At 42.9% G+C, this 22,284-nt stretch overlaps 1 protein-coding gene across 1 annotated transcript; it reads left to right on the top strand.

The window, feature by feature from the left end:
- Window positions 1-2,330: 2,330 nt before the first annotated feature.
- LOC115356456 (neoverrucotoxin subunit alpha-like) lies at window positions 2,331-21,564 on the top strand. Its single transcript, XM_030047630.1, has 3 exons — window positions 2,331-2,353; window positions 3,057-3,563; window positions 21,438-21,564. The coding sequence occupies exons 2-3, from the start codon at window positions 3,137-3,139 to the stop codon at window positions 21,458-21,460; spliced, it is 450 nt and encodes a 149-aa protein (XP_029903490.1). The 5' UTR covers window positions 2,331-2,353; window positions 3,057-3,136; the 3' UTR covers window positions 21,461-21,564.
- Window positions 21,565-22,284: the final 720 nt, after the last annotated feature.

The raw sequence follows: 22,284 nt of genomic DNA, 5'->3' as shown, positions 1-22,284 counted from the left end.
TGCGTTGGCATGGTGACAGAGGTGAGAGGCTTCACTGACCCACAGAAGGAGGAATACTTCAGGAAGAGATTCAGAGATGAGGAGCAGGCCAGCAGAATCATCTCCCACATCAAGACATCACGAAGCCTCCACATCATGTGCCACATCCCAGTCTTCTGCTGGATCACTGCTACAGTTCTGGATGACGTGTTGAAAACCAGTGAGGGAGGAGACCTGCCCAAGACCCTGACTGAGATGTACATCCACTTCCTGGTGGTTCAATCCAAAGTGCAGAACATCAAGTATCATGGGAGAGCTGAGACAGATCCACACTGGACTCCAGAGACCAGGGAGATGATCCTGTCTCTGGGAAAACTGGCTTTTGAGGAGCTGGAGAAAGGCAACCTGATCTTCTATGAAGCAGACCTGGCAGAGTGTGGCATTGATATCAGAGCAGCCTCAGTGTACTCAGGAGTGTTCACACAGATCTTTAAAGAGGAGCGTGGGCTGTACCAGGACAAGGTTTTCTGCTTCGTCCATCTGAGCGTTCAGGAGTTTCTGGCTGCTGTTCATGTCTTTGTGACATTCATCAACTCTGGAGTCAATCTGCTGTCAGAAGGACAATCAACCTCCCAACTAAAACACCTCTACCAGAGTGCTGTGGACAAGGCCTTACAGAGTCCAAATGGACACCTGGACTTGTTCCTGCGCTTCCTCCTGGGTCTTTCACTGCAGACCAATCAGACTCACATACGAGGCCTGCTGACACAGACAGGAAGTAGCTCACAGACCAATCAGGAAACAGTCCAGCTCATCAAGGAGAAGATCAGGGACAATCCCTCTCCAGAGAGAAGCATCAACCTGTTCCACTGTCTGAATGAGCTGAATGACCATTCTCTAGTGGAGGAGATCCAACAGTACCTGAGATCAGGACGTCTCTCCACAGACAAACTGTCCCCTGCTCAGTGGTCAGCTCTGGTCTTCATCTTATTGACATCAGAAGAAGATCTGGAGGTGTTTGACCTGAAGAAATATTCTGCTTCAGAGGAGGCTCTTCTGGGGCTGCTGCCACTGGTGAAAGCCTCCAAGAAATCTGTGTAGGTTCATAGAGAACTGGATATATTTAAGACATAACCTGGTGTTTTGTATACAAAAAATATCTAAGTAAATAATGGGTTCATCTTTACTTCCTCCTCAGGCTGAGTGGCTGTAATCTGTCAGAGAGAAGCTGTGCAGCTCTGGCCTCAGTTCTCAGCTCCCAGTCCTCTAGTCTGAGAGAGCTGGACCTGAGCAACAACAACCTGCAGGATTCAGGAGTGAAGCTGCTTTCTGCTGGACTGGAGAGTCCACACTGTAGACTGAAGACTCTCAGGTCATGTCCATTTACAGTGACTGACTGATTTTTCACTTTTCACACTAAGGTCCATTCACTTAAAGTTTGTCTCAGCTCAGTGATCCTGAATCTGCAAAGTGTAACCATGTAAGATCCATATCAGGATCATCTGTTCAGTGTTTTTGTCTTCATCCCTTCTTGCCCTGCTGTGAAACAGAGGCCTGTACGTCACTGTGTCAGTCGCTCAGCAGTTAGGTCCAGAGCAGCAAATCTCCAAAGCTTTGTGGTGGATTACCATGAAACTTGGTGACAACATTCATGTTGCCAATAGAATAACATGTCCCAGTTTGGGTGACAGCAGGAAAATCCTTCCCAAGGATTTTTCCCAAGGACCCACTTCTCCAATCTCAGCTGCCACCTTGGTGAAAGTGGATTGACTGCTATGCTGACAACAACATTAGTGAACAATTGCTGCTGTGTTATGATCATTGGCACACGTTAGAAACATTAATATTACATTTTGTACCTTTGAATCCTGATTTACATGCAGCTTCATGTCACTGATCAGACTCCTAACCCGTGTAGGTTTTTGTGAAAACACAAAGCAGATGATGTGGTGGACTGATTGTGTTTGTGATGGTGTGCAGGCTGTCAGGCTGTCTGCTCACACAGGAAGGCTGTGCTTCTCTGGCCTCAGCTCTGAGCTCCAACCCCTCCCATCTGAGAGAGCTGGACCTGAGCTACAATCATCCAGGAGACTCAGGAGTGAAGCTGCTCTCTGCTGGACTGGAGGATCCAACCTGGAGACTGGAGGCTCTCAGGTATGGAGAGAGACACACACAGTGTCTTATAGAGGGCTGAGGAATATTGTTTCATGTTGAATGGTGGATATGAGTGACGTGGTCTGCTAAATCCTTTATAGGGAAGGTTATTTATTGCCCATGTTTCCATCATCAAAGATAATCTGCTGCTCTGACTCTGTTTCTTCCTCCAGGGTGGACCATGGTGGAGAGCAGTGGTTGAAACCAGGTCTGAGGAAGTGTAAGTGTGGATTTAGTTTGACTCCTGAACACAAAGCAGCAAACATTCAGCTGTTTAGATGCTGCAGCTGCAGTTTCTACTGCTTGTTCTCAGCTGCTTTTACCTGTTGAACCTAACAAAATCATATTTGATGCTCCATCACAAAGACAATCTTTTATTCCTTTAATATTGTCTCCAAACTGAGGTCCATACCTTGAAAACAGTTAGAACAGTCAACAGTCCTTTCTCCCTCCACCTTTCTGTCCTCTAAACAAGATTTTCCTCTCTCTCGCTACCCGAACACACCTGGCCTGGCCTGATGTGTTCCCAAAACATTTCACAAATTCAAGTTCACATTTTCACAGCCATACATCTGTTTTTCCAAGGCATAGGACCACATATAATTACAGTGGAATACATTCATTTACATTGCATAAACACACTGTTCTACACCACCTCTCCCCATTCCATGGAATAATGTGGTTGCCTTAAGTGCAATTGAAAGAGACTCAGTTGTGATTGCAAAAAGAAGCAGGGGCAATGGACCGCCTTCGCGAGTGTCTCGTTTTAATGGGAAATAATCCGATTGAGAAAAATTTGTCTGTGTAAAGACAGATACTGTAAATACAGATTTAGCAAACTATTAATCATTGAAGTGTTAACAAATCAATAATCAAACCAACAGATAATAAACACAGCAGCTCTGTTGTGTTCTCTCCATCAGATTCCTGTGAACTGAAACTGGACTCAAACACAGCAAACAGAAACCTTGTCCTGTGTGATGACGACAGGAAGGCAACACTGATGAGAGAGGAGCAGCCATATCCTGATCACTCAGACAGATTTCTCATCAAGTGGCAGATCCTGTGTAGAGATGGTCTGACTGGTCGCTGCTACTGGCAGTTTGAATGGAAAGGATGGGTGGCCATAGCAGTGACTTACAGAGAAATCAGCCGGAGAGGAGACAGTTATGACTGTGTTCTTGGCAGGAATGAGAAGTCCTGGACTCTGACCTGCTATGATGATGGTTTCACCGCCTGGCACAATAACCGGGCCACAGCCATTCCTATCCGCTCCTCCTCAAAGAGAGTGGTAGTTTATCTGGACTGGCCTGCTGGCTCTCTGTCCTTCTACAGCGTCTCCTCTGACACACTGATCCACCTCCACACCTTCAACAACACCTTCACTGAGCCTCTGTACCCGGGCTTTTGGTTTGGGTCACATGACTCCTCAATGTCTCTGCTTTTAGATACATAGATGTACTTGATTGATCCCAACTTGGGAAACTCTTGTGTTCCAGCAGCAGCTTGTCCAGCCTTTGCACAGCAACAATAGTAGAACTACACAAAATATACCTAACAACACTCAGAGAGAAATACATGTCTTTAGAAAAATCAAACATAATTAAAGCTGCAAGCAGCGTTGGACGGGCCCTCGCACCCGTGCCCCGCGTCCGCCTCGTGCCCGTCGGGGACGCTCCATTCACGGTGCCACTCACTCACTCACACTCACACGCACACACACTCACACACACACACACACACACACACACACACACACACACACACACACACACTCACACACACACACACACACACACACACAAACACACAAAATTCTGGCCCAGCCACTAGCGGTGCTCATCCAGCAGATGTCGCCCTAAGCTTGCGTTTGAGTTTGAGAGGTCTTTCTGCTTCTGTGGGGGAAGGGCAGAGCAGGCAGAGCAGAGAAAAAAAAAACAGAGTCCAAACCTGTTAAACAACTCTTCACCGCGGCCATAAACTTTTTCCAATCCACAGCAAGACCTCCTATTTTTGTAGGAGAATTAGTGTTCTTTCCATCTGCATAGGTTTGGAAGCTGTCAGACGTTTACTTTGGACTCCTGGGGCCTAATTAGTGCCTATGCTCATGGCAAGTGCCTGTTAATTCACAGCAGGCACACCAGGGTCCATGGGAAAAAGTGGAGGCGTTGGTTGTGGACACTCTGACTTTGAGGGCTTCTGAAATCCAAACGGTTCGATGGAATGTAAATTCCTTCTGAACTTTTGTTAAGCACTATGTTCTCTGTCATTTATTAAATTTTCAAGCCATTCAAATTAACGCCCAGGGAGTTTATAGATTTGCTGCAAAGTGAAAATTTGGGGCGAAAACGTGACTTTCAAACGCAAATTGTGGACTTCCTGTTGGTTTTAGGTGGGGGGCACAAGCACGAAAAATGTCGGGCTTGATGAGATCTACGTTTTGGCGCTGGTTTGGTCTTTCTATCACATTCCTGTGGGCCGCAGGGGCTGCCTTTGCGTCCCTAGGTGGCACTACCGAGCCCATTTTTGCACCTGGGGGGTTCGATTTTTGATTTTATCGAATTTTTCGCCAGACCTGGTGTGCGTGTCGAATTTGGTGAGTTTTTGAGCATGTTTAGGGGGTCAAATTAAGCATCAAAGTGGCGTAATAATAATAATAAAAAAAAAAAAAAAAAGAAACCTTACAAATACAATAGGGCTTCTCACTGGGACAGTGCTCGGGCCCTAACAAGTACTAAAATAATAAAAAAAAAAAAACATGGATCAATAAAAAATATAAGATAAAGGAAAACCTTTGCATACTCTATGAGAGTTTTAAAAAATAAAAAAAATATACTAAAATATATCAATAGAATACCTATGGACCTTTCGCCATTTGATCCTTGTGCATAGACTATATGTATAATGAAGTAAATCTGCAAAATATCATTAGAATAGAATACGTACATGTAAAATAGATGCATACTCACAAGTATAATTTTTAGAACAATTTCCATGGGGCAGTCCCTGATGCCCAGTATAGAGTGCAGATCCTGAGCCTGAGATGCTTTGCTCGTCCTCCATAGCTAGGCTACATTCAAAGCCTTAAACAGCCTACAGGTTGCCTTCAGTGTCGTCAGGTAAACTCCAGCACTACACAGGAAGTTTTTATTTTACACTCGAGTTTCACTAAAACAGCACAGACATGACCGAACCTGACCTGAACCCGAACATAATTTCTAAATTTTTGTCCAAACCCAGCCTGACCCAACGCGCTCCAATAGGTCCCGTCGGCCTCAGGTCAGGTGTCCACACTCGAGCCCGGCGCTGGGTGGCAGAGACTTTGTTCAGCCTTATGGAAAACATTTGTTATAAAATCTGGAATCAAATAAAAGATTCTAAAATAGAATCTTTTATTTGATCATGTATTGATTTTTATTCTGTTTTCTGCTGCTCCTTGTGGCCTGGTACATGTCGCTGAAACATCTACAAAGTTCAAACAGTGAAGCAGTGAACACAAAAGTAGCGTCTGTAGGAATGACAGGAAGATCCAGTCGCTGTCCACCTCAGTGACTCCAGTCATATTTCTAGTCTAGGTTTCATTGGCATAGAACAGGTTAGCCTGCCACCTAGAGGCCAAAATCATGAACTGCCTCTAAAAAGAGGTGAAGCGTACTGGATAAACACCTTAAAACCTCTGTTCCCACATGAACTGAATTATTGGACCAGTGACACCCATACTTCATCACAATTCCTTTTTGTTTTGTTTGATACCTTAAACTTACATTTCATGTCTTTAGAGGTTCAGTTCTTTGAGGGTTTGCTCCTAAAAATGTTTGATCATGACAGATATTCTTAGATGTAGATTTTACATTTGGTACTGTATGTTATTATTCTATGTATTTGTTTTAATTTAATGCAGTTTGACATTGATCTGATGGTGTATTACGTTAATATTGGTAATATTGCTGTGTTACTGAAACATTGTCTTCTTTAATGAAAGTCTAGCTACAAATTAGAGACAGGGTTTGGGATTCTCTTTATGATTTCTTCATGTCTCCTTGTTTACAATGCGCAGCGGTATTTTCTGACCAGATGAATAAAGTCTAAAGTCTGAGGACCGACCCACTTGCAGGTCTCTGACACACAATATATCACCTTTTAAAACACTGCTTACAGGTTATTTATAGAAAATCATTTGGTGCCTCCACTTTTTTGAGGTGAATACAAATTAAAGGCTATATTGTATACTATTGTGATTATGATATCATGTTACATTGCCTATGAGATGTAAAAACATTTCCCATACTGTATATATCATACTGTATGATATTAATACTAAACTTTTAGATACATGTTGCACATATTTGACACTTGCCTGTTTTAGATGCACAGCATTTAAAGCTGTGGAAATGATGCATTTTAGGTAGCAGTTTTGTATGTAAATGTAATTTGTACACCCTCAACTGCGTCTTCAGATTTGGACCTCAAATTGAGGAAAACAGGGACACATGAGCAGGGAGTTATTGGGTACAAGGCTGCCATCTAGTGGATGATCAGGGAAGAACAACGCTCCTCTGGCTGCAGATAACAACCACTGGATTCAGTCTCTGTTCCACTCTGAAACTCTGACAAAACCAGTATGTGGTTATACTGTTTATGCCAGAGTTTATACTGACATACTTACTTTTCTTCTTGCAGAACATCTTCTGTCAGATTTCCACAGGATGAGATTAAAAAGATTAAAAGATTAAATTATCAAATCTATGCAACAACTATTAACATTTTTTTTTAAAAAAAATATGAAGACAAATGTTTAAAACAATTCAACATATCTATATCTATATATACATCTCTATATATCTATATCTATGTATAGATAGATAGATAGATAGATGGTGTATTAGTATTAGAGCCACTGCTGGGAGAGAAAAAAATATGGAGCAGGGGAAGGAGAGATGATATTCCAAGAAAAAACTCTATATAAGAGTAACTCACAAATTCATGAGAAAAACTGAGAGTATAGTGTCATTTTAATTACACACAGTTACAGTCATTCAACATGAGGAAAATAAAAACAAATGCATGGAAAAACAAACACATTAAAAAACATACATAAAAAAGAGCACAGACAGAGAAGACATATAGATCCAAAGTCAATTCAAACACCCTTGATAGAGATCTACAGAAAGGCCTATAAAAGCAAGTTTTAAGAGGTTGCTTGAAACAGTCCTGCGATGCAGGAAAATGAGTTGGTTGATTAAAATTATTTCAAAGAGCTGAGGCTAAAACTGCACAGGACATCCTTGGCTCAGCATTTGGAGCGGGGAATGAATAAAAGGCTGAAATTTCAGGAGATTGGATGAGAAAAGGAGATCGGAGATGTCACTGGCTAGGTCATGTAGAGCTTTATATGCAATCATTATAATCTTACAGTTTACTCTAAGGGGACCTATGGCTCGTTCTAGTTAATAATCTGAAGCAACTATAAAGGAATTAAAGCAGATTGACTGATGCATGAATAGAGGGAGTTACAATAATCTATAATGTACTTAGCCTAGTAACATGGAGCATTGATACAAACATTAAAATATCTATTTTTCAGGTAAGAACAAATCCAGTTTAATGCTGTGCCAGAAATGCCAACCCAATGTTCCAACCTATCAAGCACAAAGGCACGGTGGACAGTATCAAAGGCAGCGGTTAAATCAAGTAAAATCAGGACAGAGAGTTCACCTTCATCAGCCTGAGTGAGAATGTCAGCAAGGCACTCTCAGTGCTGCACTGGGGCTGAAAGCCAGAGTGACATTTGTCCAAAATATTATGGCCTGCAAACAGGTTCTAGAGTTGGTCTGCAACAGGAGGAGTTTCTAAAGCATTTTGGATAAAAGGTTTTGAAATCAGTCTATAATTCTCTAATCCTGCTGGATCAAGAGAGGGTTTTTGAGGAGTGGTTGGACACTAGCAATTTTAAAATAGTCAGGAATAGAGCTGGATGTGAGAGTAACTGACAATAGTTAACCGGCTGGGACATAAGCCAAGGAGGACGGATTTTAGAAATTTAGTGGGAATTATATCGCTGGAGCTGGAGGAGGGACGCATATGGATCCCAGTATTTACAAGAAACTGCAGGGAAATAAGAAGTGATGTGTGTCTTCACCTCTCGCTTGGAGTTCCAACCTTTGATTCATCTCCTCCAGAACTGACTGAATTATGGTATGCTGTTTTACATTTATTACTTTATTACTTTTGTACAGCACAGTATGTCTTTATTACTTTGTTGTTCAAGAGGCCTTTCCCTGCTCATATCAGGTATCAAATACTGAAATCAGACTAAAGAACCACGGCCAATGTCCACAAACATCAACTTGTAGACTTTGAGACTGAAGTTATGAGGAAGGAACGTTAGCTTAATATCAGAAGTACACACACACACACACACACTCAGGACTGTCTCAGGAGAGTCAGCAGCGTCTTCTCTCTCTGGGTTTCCTCTCCAGGTGAAGCTGACAGTCTCTTGGATTTGATGTGGATGTGACTCAGCAGGTAAAGAGCCGACCAGGGATCATTAGAGATGTTTGATGAACAGGCTCCTACATTGTGTTTCAGAGCTGGACGACTGAGAGCAGACTGGGACCACAAGGAGCTGGGAAGGCTTTCCAAACCTGATTTCTGTGTTTCCAGGTGTAAATATTTATCAGGTCTTAATTTTCAATATTGATGTCTCACATTGAGGATAAAATCAGCATCGTCTGAAATGTTTAAAATGGGTATTAAGTTGTTTTTAAAGGTAGATTGTGAACTGAACTCATTTTATCGGCGAAAATGCCGGAAACAACCAGTCTGACAGCCTGGATCAACTTGACTGAAGCTGCTCAGTGGGTTTGATGTAAAGGGCGGCTGCTCTGAGTGTTACGTCCACTCTGTATATGTGACATGGTGCTGACAGGAAGACAGCACACATCCTGTCATGGAAAGCTTGTTGTCATCAATCAGCCGCTGTGTTTGTGTCAAGGTGTTGGCTCTGCTATGGAACCGGCTGGGAAGAGAGAGAGGAGGTTCCCCGCCTCTAGAACCACTCTGTCTGGAGAACAAGACAGCCAGACCAAAGCTCAGAGGTAAGACGAGGATCTCTGACTGTCCATGACTGTTCTCCATCTCAGAGCTCAGCAGGCAAATCAGCACAGAAGCATTATTCATAGGAAAAGCTCTGTGTGTGTTGTGTTGAAGACCTGAACCTGAACCTGAACCTAAACCTCAACCTGAACCTGAACCTGGACCTGAGCCCAGCTGTGTGTCCATGAAGAGCGAGGGTTCTATGTATCGTCCTTTTGTCTTCAAACACAGCGAGCACTCTGTGGATCATGGGTAATTATATCAAACTGATGATAAAACAGATGTTTTTTTCTGTTATCAGATTCCTTGGTGAATTGGTTCCACACTTTAGACTCTGTTGACTGAATTTCCTCTTTCAGAACATTTAAAATATAGTGTGTGTGTGTGTGTGTGTGTGTGTGTGTGTGTGTCTCATAGTGAAAAAGCATGTGGTTCTGAAACAGATATAGCAAAATAATGAGTAACAGTCTATATTTTTATGTCACCACATGATTAAACGTATTACAGATATACAGTTCAAAGGATATAAATTCACAGGTTGAATAGTATTTTTGTTCTGGTAAATGGTGACATTAAATGCCTACTGTAAAGCAGCAATGAAGTCCAGAATAAAATAAAATAAAATGTGTCCTCCACAGAGTCCACCAGCAGAGCTCAGAGGTTCCCAGTGCTCAGTCTGCCCAGCAGCATCAAACAGACCTGGCCTCCATATTTATGGTGTGTAAATGTACAACAACATATCAACTGAAAAACAACCATTCTGCTCAGAATCGTCTCCGTGCTGCTCTCTTTACATCTTTCAGCCTCACTGACCTGGATTTTATTTGGTGTTTTGTGTCCAGATTTTAATGTGGAAGTCTAATTCTTTTATTTTTCTGTTGCAGCTGCTGGAGGAGAACATGGTCACCTTTGTGAAGAAGGAGCTGAAAAACCTCCAGAGGTCTCTGAGTCCAAATTACCCAGAATGCCTAGAGAGGCAGAGGGAGGATGAGGAAGTGTTGGACGGTGAGGAGGAAGAGCAGAGGTGGAGCAGCAGAGAGGCTTTTCTGCAGATCACACTGCACTTCCTGAGGAGAATGAAGCAGGAGGAGCTGGCTGAGCGTCTGCAGAGCAGTAAGAGGCTTTCAACTCCTTTAAAGTGACAGTTCAGATTCCATGCAAGTCAAATGCATCCACCAAGTCTGGTTGGTTTCAGTTTCATTTTGAGCTCTTTTCAGTCAGCTGGTTTCAAAATAACACAACGATTGTCTGTTGTAGTTCTGCCACTGTGGAGGTGGCTCTCCAGCTGAGGCGGCGCTGTGTTGTTTATAAAACTGTCAACCTTTTTCTTCTAAAATCCTGATCAGGACATGCAGCTCTTTGTTTGTTCCTGCAGTCTGTTGGTTGGCGCTTCTGCTTTGTGTTGTCATCCTCTGACAGCTCATGTTTACATGAATGTTGTCAAGGCAACACTTTGACCAATCAAGATGGACAGGCCTACTTGTCCTGTTCACAGCATCCTGTGTTCGAATCCAAGCCCAGGCCCTTTGCTGCATGTCATCTCCCCTGCATGTCCTTTATCTCCCTACTGTGACCATCAAATAAAGTAGAAATGGCAAAAAAATCTTTTAAAGAATGAGGCAATAGACACAGGAAATATTCACATCTCACATTTAATGTATCATCCATGTGTTGATGTTATTTGTTGTTTGTTCACTCAGAAACCCTTGCAGGGTGCCAACGTGAACTCAGATCTAATCTGAAGAAGAAGTGTGAGTGTGTGTTTGAGGGGATTGCTAAAGCAGGAAATCCAACACCTCTGAATCAGATCTACACAGAGCTGTACATCACAGAGGGAGAGAGTGGAGAGCTCAATGAGGAACATGAGGTCAGACAGATTGAAACAGCATCCAGGAAACCAGCCAGACCAGAAACACCAATCAAATGTGAAGACATCTTTAAACCTTTACCTGGAAGAGATCAACCAATCAGAGCAGTGATGACAAAGGGAGTGGCTGGCATTGGGAAAACAGTCTTAACACAGAAGTTCACTCTGGACTGGGCTGAACACAAAGCCAACCAGCATGTCCACTTCACATTTCCATTGACTTTCAGAGAGCTGAATCTGCTGAGAGGGAAAAAGTTGAGCTTGGTGGAACTTGTTCATCACTTCTTCACTGAGACCAAAGTAGCAGGAATCAGCAGGTTTGAGCAGTTCCAGGTTGTGTTGATCTTTGACGGTCTGGATGAGTGTCGACTTCCTCTGGACTTCAAGAACAACCAGATCCTGACTGATGTTACAGAGTCCACCTCAGTGGACGTTCTGCTGACAAACCTCATCAAGGGGAACCTGCTTCCCTCTGCTCACCTCTGGATAACCGCACGACCCGCAGCGGCCAATCAGATCCCTCCTGAGTGTGTTGGCATGGTGACGGAGGTGAGAGGCTTCACTGACCCGCAGAAGGAGGAATACTTCAGGAAGAGATTCAGAGATGAGGAGCAGGTCGGCAGAATCATCTCCCACATCAAGACTTCACAAAGCCTCCACATCATGTGCCACATCCCAGTCTTCTGCTGGATCACTGCTACAGTTCTTGAGGATGTGTCGAAAACCAGTGAGGGAGGAGACCTGCCCAAGACCCTGACTGAGATGTACATCCACTTCCTGGTGGTTCAATCCAAAGTGCAGAACATCAAGTATCATGGGAGAGCTGAGACAGATCCACACTGGACTCCAGAGACCAGGGAGATGATCCTGTCTCTGGGAAAACTGGCTTTTGAGGAGCTGGAGAAAGGCAACCTGATCTTCTATGAAGCAGACCTGGCAGAGTGTGGCATTGATATCAGAGCAGCCTCAGTGTACTCAGGAGTGTTCACACAGATCTTTAAAGAGGAGCGTGGGCTGTACCAGGACAAGGTTTTCTGCTTCGTCCATCTGAGCGTTCAGGAGTTTCTGGCTGCTGTTCATGTCTTTGTGACATTCATCAACTCTGGAGTCAATCTGCTGTCAGAAGAACAATCAGCCTCCCAACTAAAACACCTCTACCAGAGTGCTGTGGGCAAGGCATTACAGAGTCCAAATGGACACCTGGACTTGTTCCTGCGCTTCCTCCTGGGTCTTTCACTGCAGACCAATCAGACTCTCCTACGAGGCCTGCTGACACAGACAGGAAGTAGCTCACAGACCAATCAGGAAACAGTCCAGTTCATCAAGGAGAAGATCAGGGACAGTCCCTCTCCAGAGAGAAGCATCAACCTGTTCCACTGTCTGAATGAGCTGAATGACCATTCTCTATTGGAGGAGATCCAACAGTACCTGAGTTCAGGACGTCTCTCCACAGACAAACTGTCCCCTGCTCAGTGGTCAGCTCTGGTCTTCATCTTACTGTCATCAGAAGAAGATCTGGAGGTGTTTGACCTGAAGAAATACTCTGCTTCAGAGGAGGCTCTTCTGGGGCTGCTGCCACTGGTCAAAGCCTCCAAGAAATCTGTGTAGGTTCATAGATAACTGGACATATTTAAGACATAACCTGGTGTTTTGTATACAAAAGAATAAGTAGGTAAATAATGGGTTCATCCTTACTTCCTCTTCAGGCTGAGTGTGTGTAATCTGTCAGAGAGAAGCTGTGCAGCTCTGGCCTCAGTTCTCAGCTCGCAGTCCTCTAGTCTGAGAGAGCTGGACCTGAGTGACAACCAGCTGCAGGATTCAGGAGTGAAGCTGCTCTCTGCTGGACTGGAGAGTCCACACTGCAGACTGGAGGTTCTCAGGTAATGTCCATTTACAGTGATTGACTGATTCATCACATTTCACACTAAGGTCCATTCACTCAAAGCAGTTTGTCTCAGCTCAGTGATCCTGAATCTGCAACGTGTAACCATGTAAGATCCATATCAGGATCATCTGTTCAGTGTTTTTATCTTCATCCCTTCTTGCCCTGCTGTGAAACAGATGCCTGTACGTCACCGTGTTGGTCGCTCGGCAGTTAGGTCCAGAGCAGCAAATCTCCAAAGCTTTGTGGTGGATCACCATGAAACTTGGTGACAACATTCATGTTGCCAATAAAATAAAAATGTCCTAGTTTGGGTGAAAGCAGGGAAATCTTCCCTAAGGTGTCTGCTCTAATTCTCCAAAACAAAATGAAGCGCTAAATCAGATTGGCTATTTTCAGAGCTGAAATCTCAGCAGCCAGTGCTATTGATCAACAACAGTTGAACCCCCACCGCTGAGTTATGATCTTTTGGACCACCAAGGAAAATATTACATATTTTTTAAATGTTTAAATCTCACTTTACATGCAGCTTCATGTCACTGATCAGATTCCTAATTTGTGTAGGTTTTTGTGAAAACACAAAGCAGATGATGTGGTGGACTGATTGTGTTTGTGATGGTGTGCAGGCTGTCAGGCTGTCTGCTCACACAGGAAGGCTGTGCTTATCTGGCCTCAGCTCTGAGCTCCAACCCCTCCCACCTGAGAGAGCTGGACCTGAGCTACAATCATCCAGGAGATTCAGGAGTGAAGCTGCTCTCTGCTGGACTGGAGGATCCAACCTGGAGACTGGAGGCTCTCAGGTATGGAGACAGACACAATGTCTTACAGAGGGCTGAGGACTATTGTTTCATGTTGAATGGTGGATATGAGTGATGTGGTCTGCTAAATCCTTCATTGGGAAGGTTATTTCCTGCCCATGTTTCCATCATCAAAGAGAATCTGCTGCTCTGACTCTGTTTCTTCCTCCAGGGTGGACCATGGTGGAGAGCAGTGGTTGAAACCAGGTCTGAGGAAATGTAAGTGTGGATTTAATTTGACTCCTGAACACAAAGCAGCAAACATTCAGCTGTTTAGATGCTGCAGCTGCAGTTTCTGCTGTTTTTCTCAGCTGCTTTTGCCTGTTGATCCAAACAAAATCACATTTGATGCTCAACGACAAACACAATCTTCATTCTTTTAATATTTACACATTTTCCCAAATGTTGATACAGTGAACACACTCACCTGAGGCCTTGATCATTTTATTGAACCATCTGTACATTTTCATTGTTTAACACAATAAAACAAAGAAATCTTTTGCATAATTTGATCCAAGCTTCTATATTTATGGAAAACTAATAAAACCTTTAACAAATTGTCTAATAGTTATTATTATTATTATTATTATTATTATTATTATTGTAATTATCATCATCATCACACAAATTCTAAAAACAGTAAAGCCATCAATCCTCTGGACTGTCTGAAATAAATATCTTGATAAGGAGAAACTGGTGCAAATAATTAAAGAACCTACCTGTGTATGCCTTAAGTTCCAAACTACCATTGATTTGATCTTGGTCTCTGATGAGCCAAACATTGCACAGAGTGGGGTTATACAATATGGAATTAGCGATTACTACCTCATCCACTGTACCAGGAAAAGACCGAAAGTGTCTTTTTTTTTGCTCACAAAGCCATTCGTGTTAGATCACTTAAGAATTACTCTGCAGATGCCTTTAGGGCTATGTTGAAAAATTTGGACTGGTCTAAGGTAACAAATGCATGTGACGTGGATGTGGCTTGGGACTGTTTTAAAGGTTTATTCCTTAAGGTTGTAGACACAGTTGCCCCCCATAAACAAACTAGAATTAAACAGAGTAGCCATCCCTGGTTTGACCATCCTATTAGGGAAATGATTAAGGAAAGAGATTCAGCACTGGTTAAATTCAGAAAATCCCAGAACCCAGAAGACTATGAGCATTTTAAAAAGTGTAGGAACAAGGCGCAGGAAATGATCAGGAAAAGCAAGCAGAAATACTACTCTGAATTAATTAAGGAGAACAGCAATAATCCCTCGAAACTATGGAAAACACTAAAAGACCTGGGCTGCGGTGGTAAATCCAAGGCCAAGGAGGCAAATATAGGGCTCCAAACTGAAAAGGGTATAGAGTTTGATAAAATCAAAGTTGGACTGGTTTTTAACACCTTTTTCACTTTCATAGCCAGCGACTTAGTGTCTAAACTACCTGATAGAACAGGGGAGTATGGAGAGGAATTTGTCACCGAATATTACAGGAACCTGGGCGCTAAGGAAGGAGCTTTTTCACGTAAGAAGGTCACAGTTGAGTATGTAGAGAAGATGCTAAGTGAGCTTAACACAACCAAGGCTACTGGGTTAGATGGCATAGGTGCGAGGTTTCTTAGCAATGCCTCTGTCGTTATTGCCCCACACATCACTCACATAATTAACCTCTCCCTTGAGATAGGAAAAGTGCCCACAGACTTCAAACATGCAAAAGTAAGGCCATAAAAAGGGATGTTAAATGGACCCGAGCAACTACAGACCTGTCTCCATTCTAAGCGTGATCTCCAAGGTCTTTGAAAGAGTAGTACACGATCAACTTTACGATTACATATGCAGCAGCAATTTATTTTATGATATGCAGTCAGGTTTTAGGAAGTCTTGTTCAACCGACATGTGTCTTCTGTATATTACAGATTTCATTAAGATGGAGATCGACCAAGGAAAAATGTGCGGCCTTGTTTTGTTAGATCTCCAAAAAGCTTCTGACACTGTCGACCACAATGTTTTGCTGTCAAAGATGAAGGCCTTTGGACTAGATGGTTTAGCGATCAGGTGGATGAGGTCATATCTGACTGGGAGAGACCAGCGAGTTGATGTAGGCGGAGTCCTGTCTCAGGCCATGCCCATATCCTGCGGCGTTCCTCAGGGCAGTGTGCTGGGGCCTCTGCTCTTTTTATTATATACACTATATTACCAAAAGTATTCGCTCACCTGCCTTTACTCATACTATGAACTGAAGTGCCATCCCATTCCTAACCCATAGAGTTCAATATGATGTCGGTCCACCTTTTGCAGCTATTACAGCTTCAACTCTTCTGGGAAGACTGTCCACAAGGTTGAGGAGAGTGTTTATAGGAATTTTTGATCATTCTTCCAAAAGCGCATTGGTGAGGTCACACACTGATGTTGGTCGAGAAGGCCTGGCTCTCAGTCTCCGCTCTAATTCATCCCAAAGGTGTTCTATCGGGTTCAGGTCAGGACTCTGTGCAGGCCAGTCAAGTTCATCCACACCAGACTCTGTCATCCATGTCTTTATGGACCTTGCTCTGTGCACTGGTGCACAGTCATGTTGGAAGAGGAAGGGGCCCGCTCCAAACTGTTCCCACAAGGTTGGGAGCATGGAATTGTCCAAAATGTTTTGGTATCCTGAAGCATTCAAAGTTCCTTTCACTGGAACTAAGGGGCCAAGCCCAGCTCCTGAAAAACAACCCCACACCATAATTCCTCCTCCACCAAATTTCACAGTCGGCACAATGCAGTCTGAAATGTACCGTTCTCCTGGCAACCTCCAAACCCAGACTCGTCCATCAGATTGCCAGATGGAAAAGCGTGATTCATCACTCCAGAGAATGCGTCTCCACTGCTCTAGAGGCCAGTGGCGGCGTGCTTTACACCATTGCATCCGACGCTTTGCATTGCACTTGGTGATGTGTGGCTTGGCTGCAGCTGCTCGGCCATGGAAACCCATTCCATGAAGCTCTCTGCGTACTGTACTTGGGCTAATCTGAAGGTCACATGAAGTTTGTAGCTCTGTAGCAATTGACTGTGCAGAAAGTCGGCGACCTCTTTGCACTATGCGCTTCAGCATTCGCTGACCCCTCTCCGTCACTTTACGTGGCCTACCACTTCGTGGCTGAGTTGCTGTTGTTCCCAAACGCTTCCATTTTGTTATAATAGAGCTGACAGTTGACTGTGGAATATTTAGGAGCGAGGAAATTTCACGACTGGATTTGTTGCACAGGTGGCATCCTATGACAGTTCCACGCTGGAATTCACTGAGCTCCTGAGAGCGGCCCATTCTTTCACAAATGTCTTGTTTCACAGTCTGCATGCCTGAGTGCTTGATTTTATACACCTGTGGCCAGGCCAAGTGATTAGGACACCTGATTCTGATCATTTGAATGGGTGAGCGAATACTTTTGGTAATATAGTGTATCAATGACATGAAGGCCGCCTGCTCTAACTCCTTATTTTTATACACCGACGACTTTGCCATCCTTGTATCACATGAAGATAAGGAGGTTATCCAGGACAAATTAGCTGAAAACCTAGACAGAGTGAAGACTTGGCTGTCAGAAAACAGATTGTCGCTACATTTAGGTAAGACTGAGGCACTATTACTAGGCTCAAGGATTAGATTGAGCAGGGAGGACAAACTTATTATTACCACTGGAGGCATAACAATTACATCTCAGCCTTCAGTTAAATACTTAGACTGCATCCTAGACGGGACCTTGAGTGGTGCCCCCATGGCCCTTAATGTCCTCAGTAAGGTAAACGCTAGAATTAGGTTCCTGGCCAGGAAGGCAGCACTGCTAAACAAAGAATGCCTAAAGATCTTAGCCTCCTGTTTAGTCCAGTGCCACTTTGATTATGCCATCACCTCCTGGTATTGGAACCTTACTAAAGCCCTGAAACAAAAAATGCAGATAGCACAGAACAAACTAATTAGAGTAGTCCTTGGCCTTAATCACAGAAGTCATATAGGGAAGGCTCAGTTTATTCACCTCCACTGGTTACCAGTGGAAGACAGGGCGAAGCAGCTGCAGCTTACCATGGCCCACAAAATCCTCAACAACAGAGCCCCCAAATATTTTAATTACTTTACGAGACTTGACCATGGACACAACACTAGAGGTAGCCTAGGTAATGTATCCCTCTACATGCACAGGACAAAGGTTGGAGCACTCTCTTTCAGATACAGCGGTGCTGTGGAGTGGAATAAACTCCCTCTCTTTACTAAAGAAGTTCAGAGTCCAGCCATTTTTGAGATGAGGATTAGGAATGAACTCCTCAATGGTCTTCCTCTCTAACCATGCAAACAGTGCAGGATGAATAGGATGCTCGTTAGGGTGCATCAAAAAATAAAATTTTTGAATTTTGATATGGCTGGGTGCTAAAAGTGTTCCAATATATGTTTTAACAACACATGCAAATATTTTTCCAATACATGAAGGTTTAGGGGTGCCAGCTCACATGTGTTTCTGTGGATAAAGGGGCAACAGTGCTAACCGATCACCATAGAGCTCTGACGTAAAAAAAAAAAAAAAAAAGACTGCACCTCAAGAAAACTGAGGAGATATTTATATTTTTGTGTTGGGTATGTATACACTTATTACATGTAATTACCATATCTGCAGTTGTTTCTTTGTATATTGAAATACTTTGAGTGAAATGTAGTCATATTTAGAGGTATTTGGTGCTCATTACATCTAAGGTTAACTTGCTAGCCACAGTTAGCTAGCTATATTAGCTAAGCTATTAAGCTTAGCTAACATAGGGTTATGTCTCATCAACAGTATTTTGGAGTAGGCAATATCCTATTCAGAGTATTGATGTCTCATCTTTATTGAGTGTAGCATTGTAGCTGTTCAATTAACATTTTAAAGAAAGGTTTATTTGAGTGCAGCTAGTCACTCTGGTAGTGATGTTATTGTAAGTTCTCATTGTAATGATGAAGTTAGACGATGTAGAGCTTATATTTGAGGCTTATGCATGCATGGTACATCATAATTGAGTGATATTAGGTATGCTACGATATGATTGTAAACCCTATCCTTGTCCTTGTATCCTTTTCATTCTCAGGCACTGTACAACACAACAAACCCCAGGATCAGCTAAGATGCTGTCCTCACCAACTGTAGGGTTGCCAACTTTCACGCAGAAAAGAAAAAAAAAGTCTGTCCTAGTTTGCTCAGAGGTTAATACTGATATGAGGCCATATCACACTTCTTTGGAAAATTACAAAATAAACAGGCTTCAATCACAAAATGTTAACAGTGATAATGCACTGACTGTAACACTGCAATTATTCATTATTCGTTTAAGGGGCTTTCACACATTATTAATTATTATTAATTATTATTCCCTCCTATTGGATGCACCGAGGTGTTGTCACTGGGTGCTGCGCCCAAGTTAAAATATTTTCAATTTGGCTCCCGGGTACCTGCTGCTGTTGCTATGGGCAGGCACTTTGTAGCTTAGCAACTCTGAGTGACAGCGCTTTCACCAATGAACGGAGTGCACACTCACTGACGTCTGTGAATGAGCTCCGCTCATTGGTCAAACAGCGGGAGAGGGGGCAGACTCTCAAAAATAAGGGACAAAGTACATCCCTTATTGGTTCAATACGGGACGTGTGTTTTGGTTGCCAAATATGGGACGATTCCGTATTTCAAGGGACAGTTGGCAACCCTAACCAACTGGTCCCAGCCAGACTAGCTGGAGACATTTCGGGTGGGATGCACCAGCTAGGTTCAAGGTTCCATTTCCATTCCCTCTCTCTCCCTGGTGATGTTGCTCAGTGGGGCGGACTCTGGCACAGACTGAGCATTTACGTTTTGTCAGTTCTTATCATTAGGTTGTGTGAGTTTCCACTAGGGTTTGTTCTTTTAAGTGTCTCACTATTGCCCCTTGTGTGTAACAGTAAAGTCAGTTAAACTTTATATTTGTGTCTGACGTCCATCTCTGCTGCACAAACATAAAGAAAAAGGTGAAGCATCATCCAACTTAGCACCCATAAAATTTTGGCTTGGATCTGACATGTCGGTCCTTGATCTCCAGTCATTGTTTGGACCAGAATTACACAACCTATAAAACAGATTTTGAACAAACTTGATACAAGTGTGAAGCATTGGCCAACCTAGAAACCCTAAAATGTTGGTGTGGATCCAACCCACAAGGCAGGTCCACAGGCCACGCGAAGTTGTCCTATTGCCCTCCATTCATTTGTCTATAAGCTGTCGTAAATGAAGAATCTTGAAAGGTGAATTCTAAGAAATCCCCAAAGTTATCCAAAGGGCAAACAAACTAATTTTGCTTGAGTTACCCTATAGAACATGTTTCTGTATAAAAGTTCACCTTATTTAACCTTTCTGGGTCAACCATTTGGCAAATAGACTAAAAAATGCACATTTTTTGACATTTCACAGAAGTTCGCGTGTTAGCTGGTACCCCTAAATCTCAATGGATTTCCACAAAACTTTGCAAAAGTCATTTGTACATGAATAGGAACAAAATGCAATGCCAGCCAAATTGATATTTTGGAATTAAAATTTCACCACCTGTGCTCATGGTTTGACAACATAAAGGTCAGTTTGGAGAAATGTACTAATGAAAAAACCTTTAATTAATAATGCAAGAATAACAAAACAAAACAATACAGCACTGGAGCAGCTGTTGTTTTCCCTCTTTTATAGCTTCCTCTCTCCACTAAATTAAACAAACCTGACAGCCAATCACAGTTCTTTGCTATAATTTTGAACTGATAATTGAATTGAAGAACATTAATTTCAGGCAATTGAAATTATACATAAAGCATTTTGTGAACAAAGGTTATACCAAGTGAATAAAACTAAAAAAATATGAGAAAAGAGAAAAATAATTACATCTCAATTTTTTTTATCTCTTTATTATTCATTATTCATTGGAGTGGTGCATGGGATAAACTGAATTAACTGTCCACACCTGAGAAGGGGTGGCTAAAAGGCAGAAAATCTCCTGTAGGCTGGCTGCATTCTCACCACACTTTCTTTTCTGCTGTGAGTGAAGAGGACGGCTGACACAACGTGTCATCATCAAAGTGTTAACAAATCAATAATCAAACTGTTAATAAATCAGCAGATAATAACCACAGCAGGTCTGTTGTGTCTTGTTCTCTCCATCAGATTCCTGTGAACTCAAACTGGACATAAACACAGCAAACAGGAGCCTCATCCTGTCTGAGGACAGCAGGAAGGCGACAGCAGTGAGAGAGGAGCAGCCATATCCTGATCACCCAGAGAGGTTTGACCGCTGGGAACAGATCCTGTGTAGAGATGGTCTTACTGGTCGCTGCTACTGGGAGGTTGAGCGGAAACGAAGGGTTTACATAGCAGCGACTTACAGAGGAATCAGCAGGAAAGGAAACAGCGATGACTGTGGGTTTGGCAGGAATGAAAAGTCTTGGATTCTGACCTGTCATGATGGTGGTTTCTTTGCCAGACACAATAACAGAGAGACAGCCATCCATGTCCCCTCCTCCTCTAACAGAGTGGCAGTGTATCTGGACTGGCCTGCTGGCTCTCTGTCCTTCTACAGCGTCTCCTCTGACACACTGATCCACCTCCACACCTTCAACAGCACCTTCACTGAGCCTCTGTACCCGGGGTTTAGGGTTTGGGTATATGGCTCCACAGTGTCTATGTGTGACATTTGAGGAGGGAGAGTCGCCTCCTGTGTGGAGAAACACTGTATATAAAAAGTGACATCAGTACATTATTACATTATTGGCTCCACATTTAACATTTTTTGTATTTTTTTTAACCCAGCTAATAATGTAATAACCACCCAATGATGTAGGCTTATACCTTATTAAAATGATATAATAAACCACTTCACTGTTTCAGATTTGAGTTCATTCGGAGTTATTGAAGAACTAAATGGGTTAAAGGGGACCATCACTCATCTTGCCTGTAATCTGCACATGACAGTTGAATCCAGGAGACTGAGTGTATCCGCCCACAAGTGAGAAACTGTATACCTCAGCCTAAGGAGAACCTAGAAGTTAATAAAAGTTCAATCTGATGTATTGTGTTTTTTGAAGAATTAATCTGATTGGTGCCGACATATTCCTCTCAGGTATGTAGAGTTGTGGTTGTTGTTGTTTACCGCTCTTTTGTAGCAGAGGAAGTGAATCATAAGAGGTCTCTTTGAGGATAAGAGAGCTTTTTCTGCTTTAGGGAACAAGGAAAGTTATGGCTCTACAGAGAATTTAACTAAAAGTTTGCTAAAGGACCTCTGGGATGGCAAACTAGGGTCAGTCGCTAAGTGGCCTTTAAGGATGGCGTCTCTGGCCAGAAACTGTGTGTGCTAGCAATGTATGAATGGGATGCATGAATGGAATGTGAGTCTTATGTGTTAAATCAGCTTAGGGACTAGACATTTGAATCAAAAGGGTGGAAAGAGAGGCTAGCTCTACTGATCAGCGGAAATGCCGGGATAACAGTACACAACAAGGAGAAGAACTTTTTTTAAAAAAAT

Source organism: Myripristis murdjan, chromosome 24 (assembly GCF_902150065.1).
Source record: "Myripristis murdjan chromosome 24, fMyrMur1.1, whole genome shotgun sequence".
NCBI lineage: Eukaryota > Metazoa > Chordata > Actinopteri > Holocentriformes > Holocentridae > Myripristis > Myripristis murdjan.
This window is presented reverse-complemented; position numbering and strand designations above follow the sequence as displayed.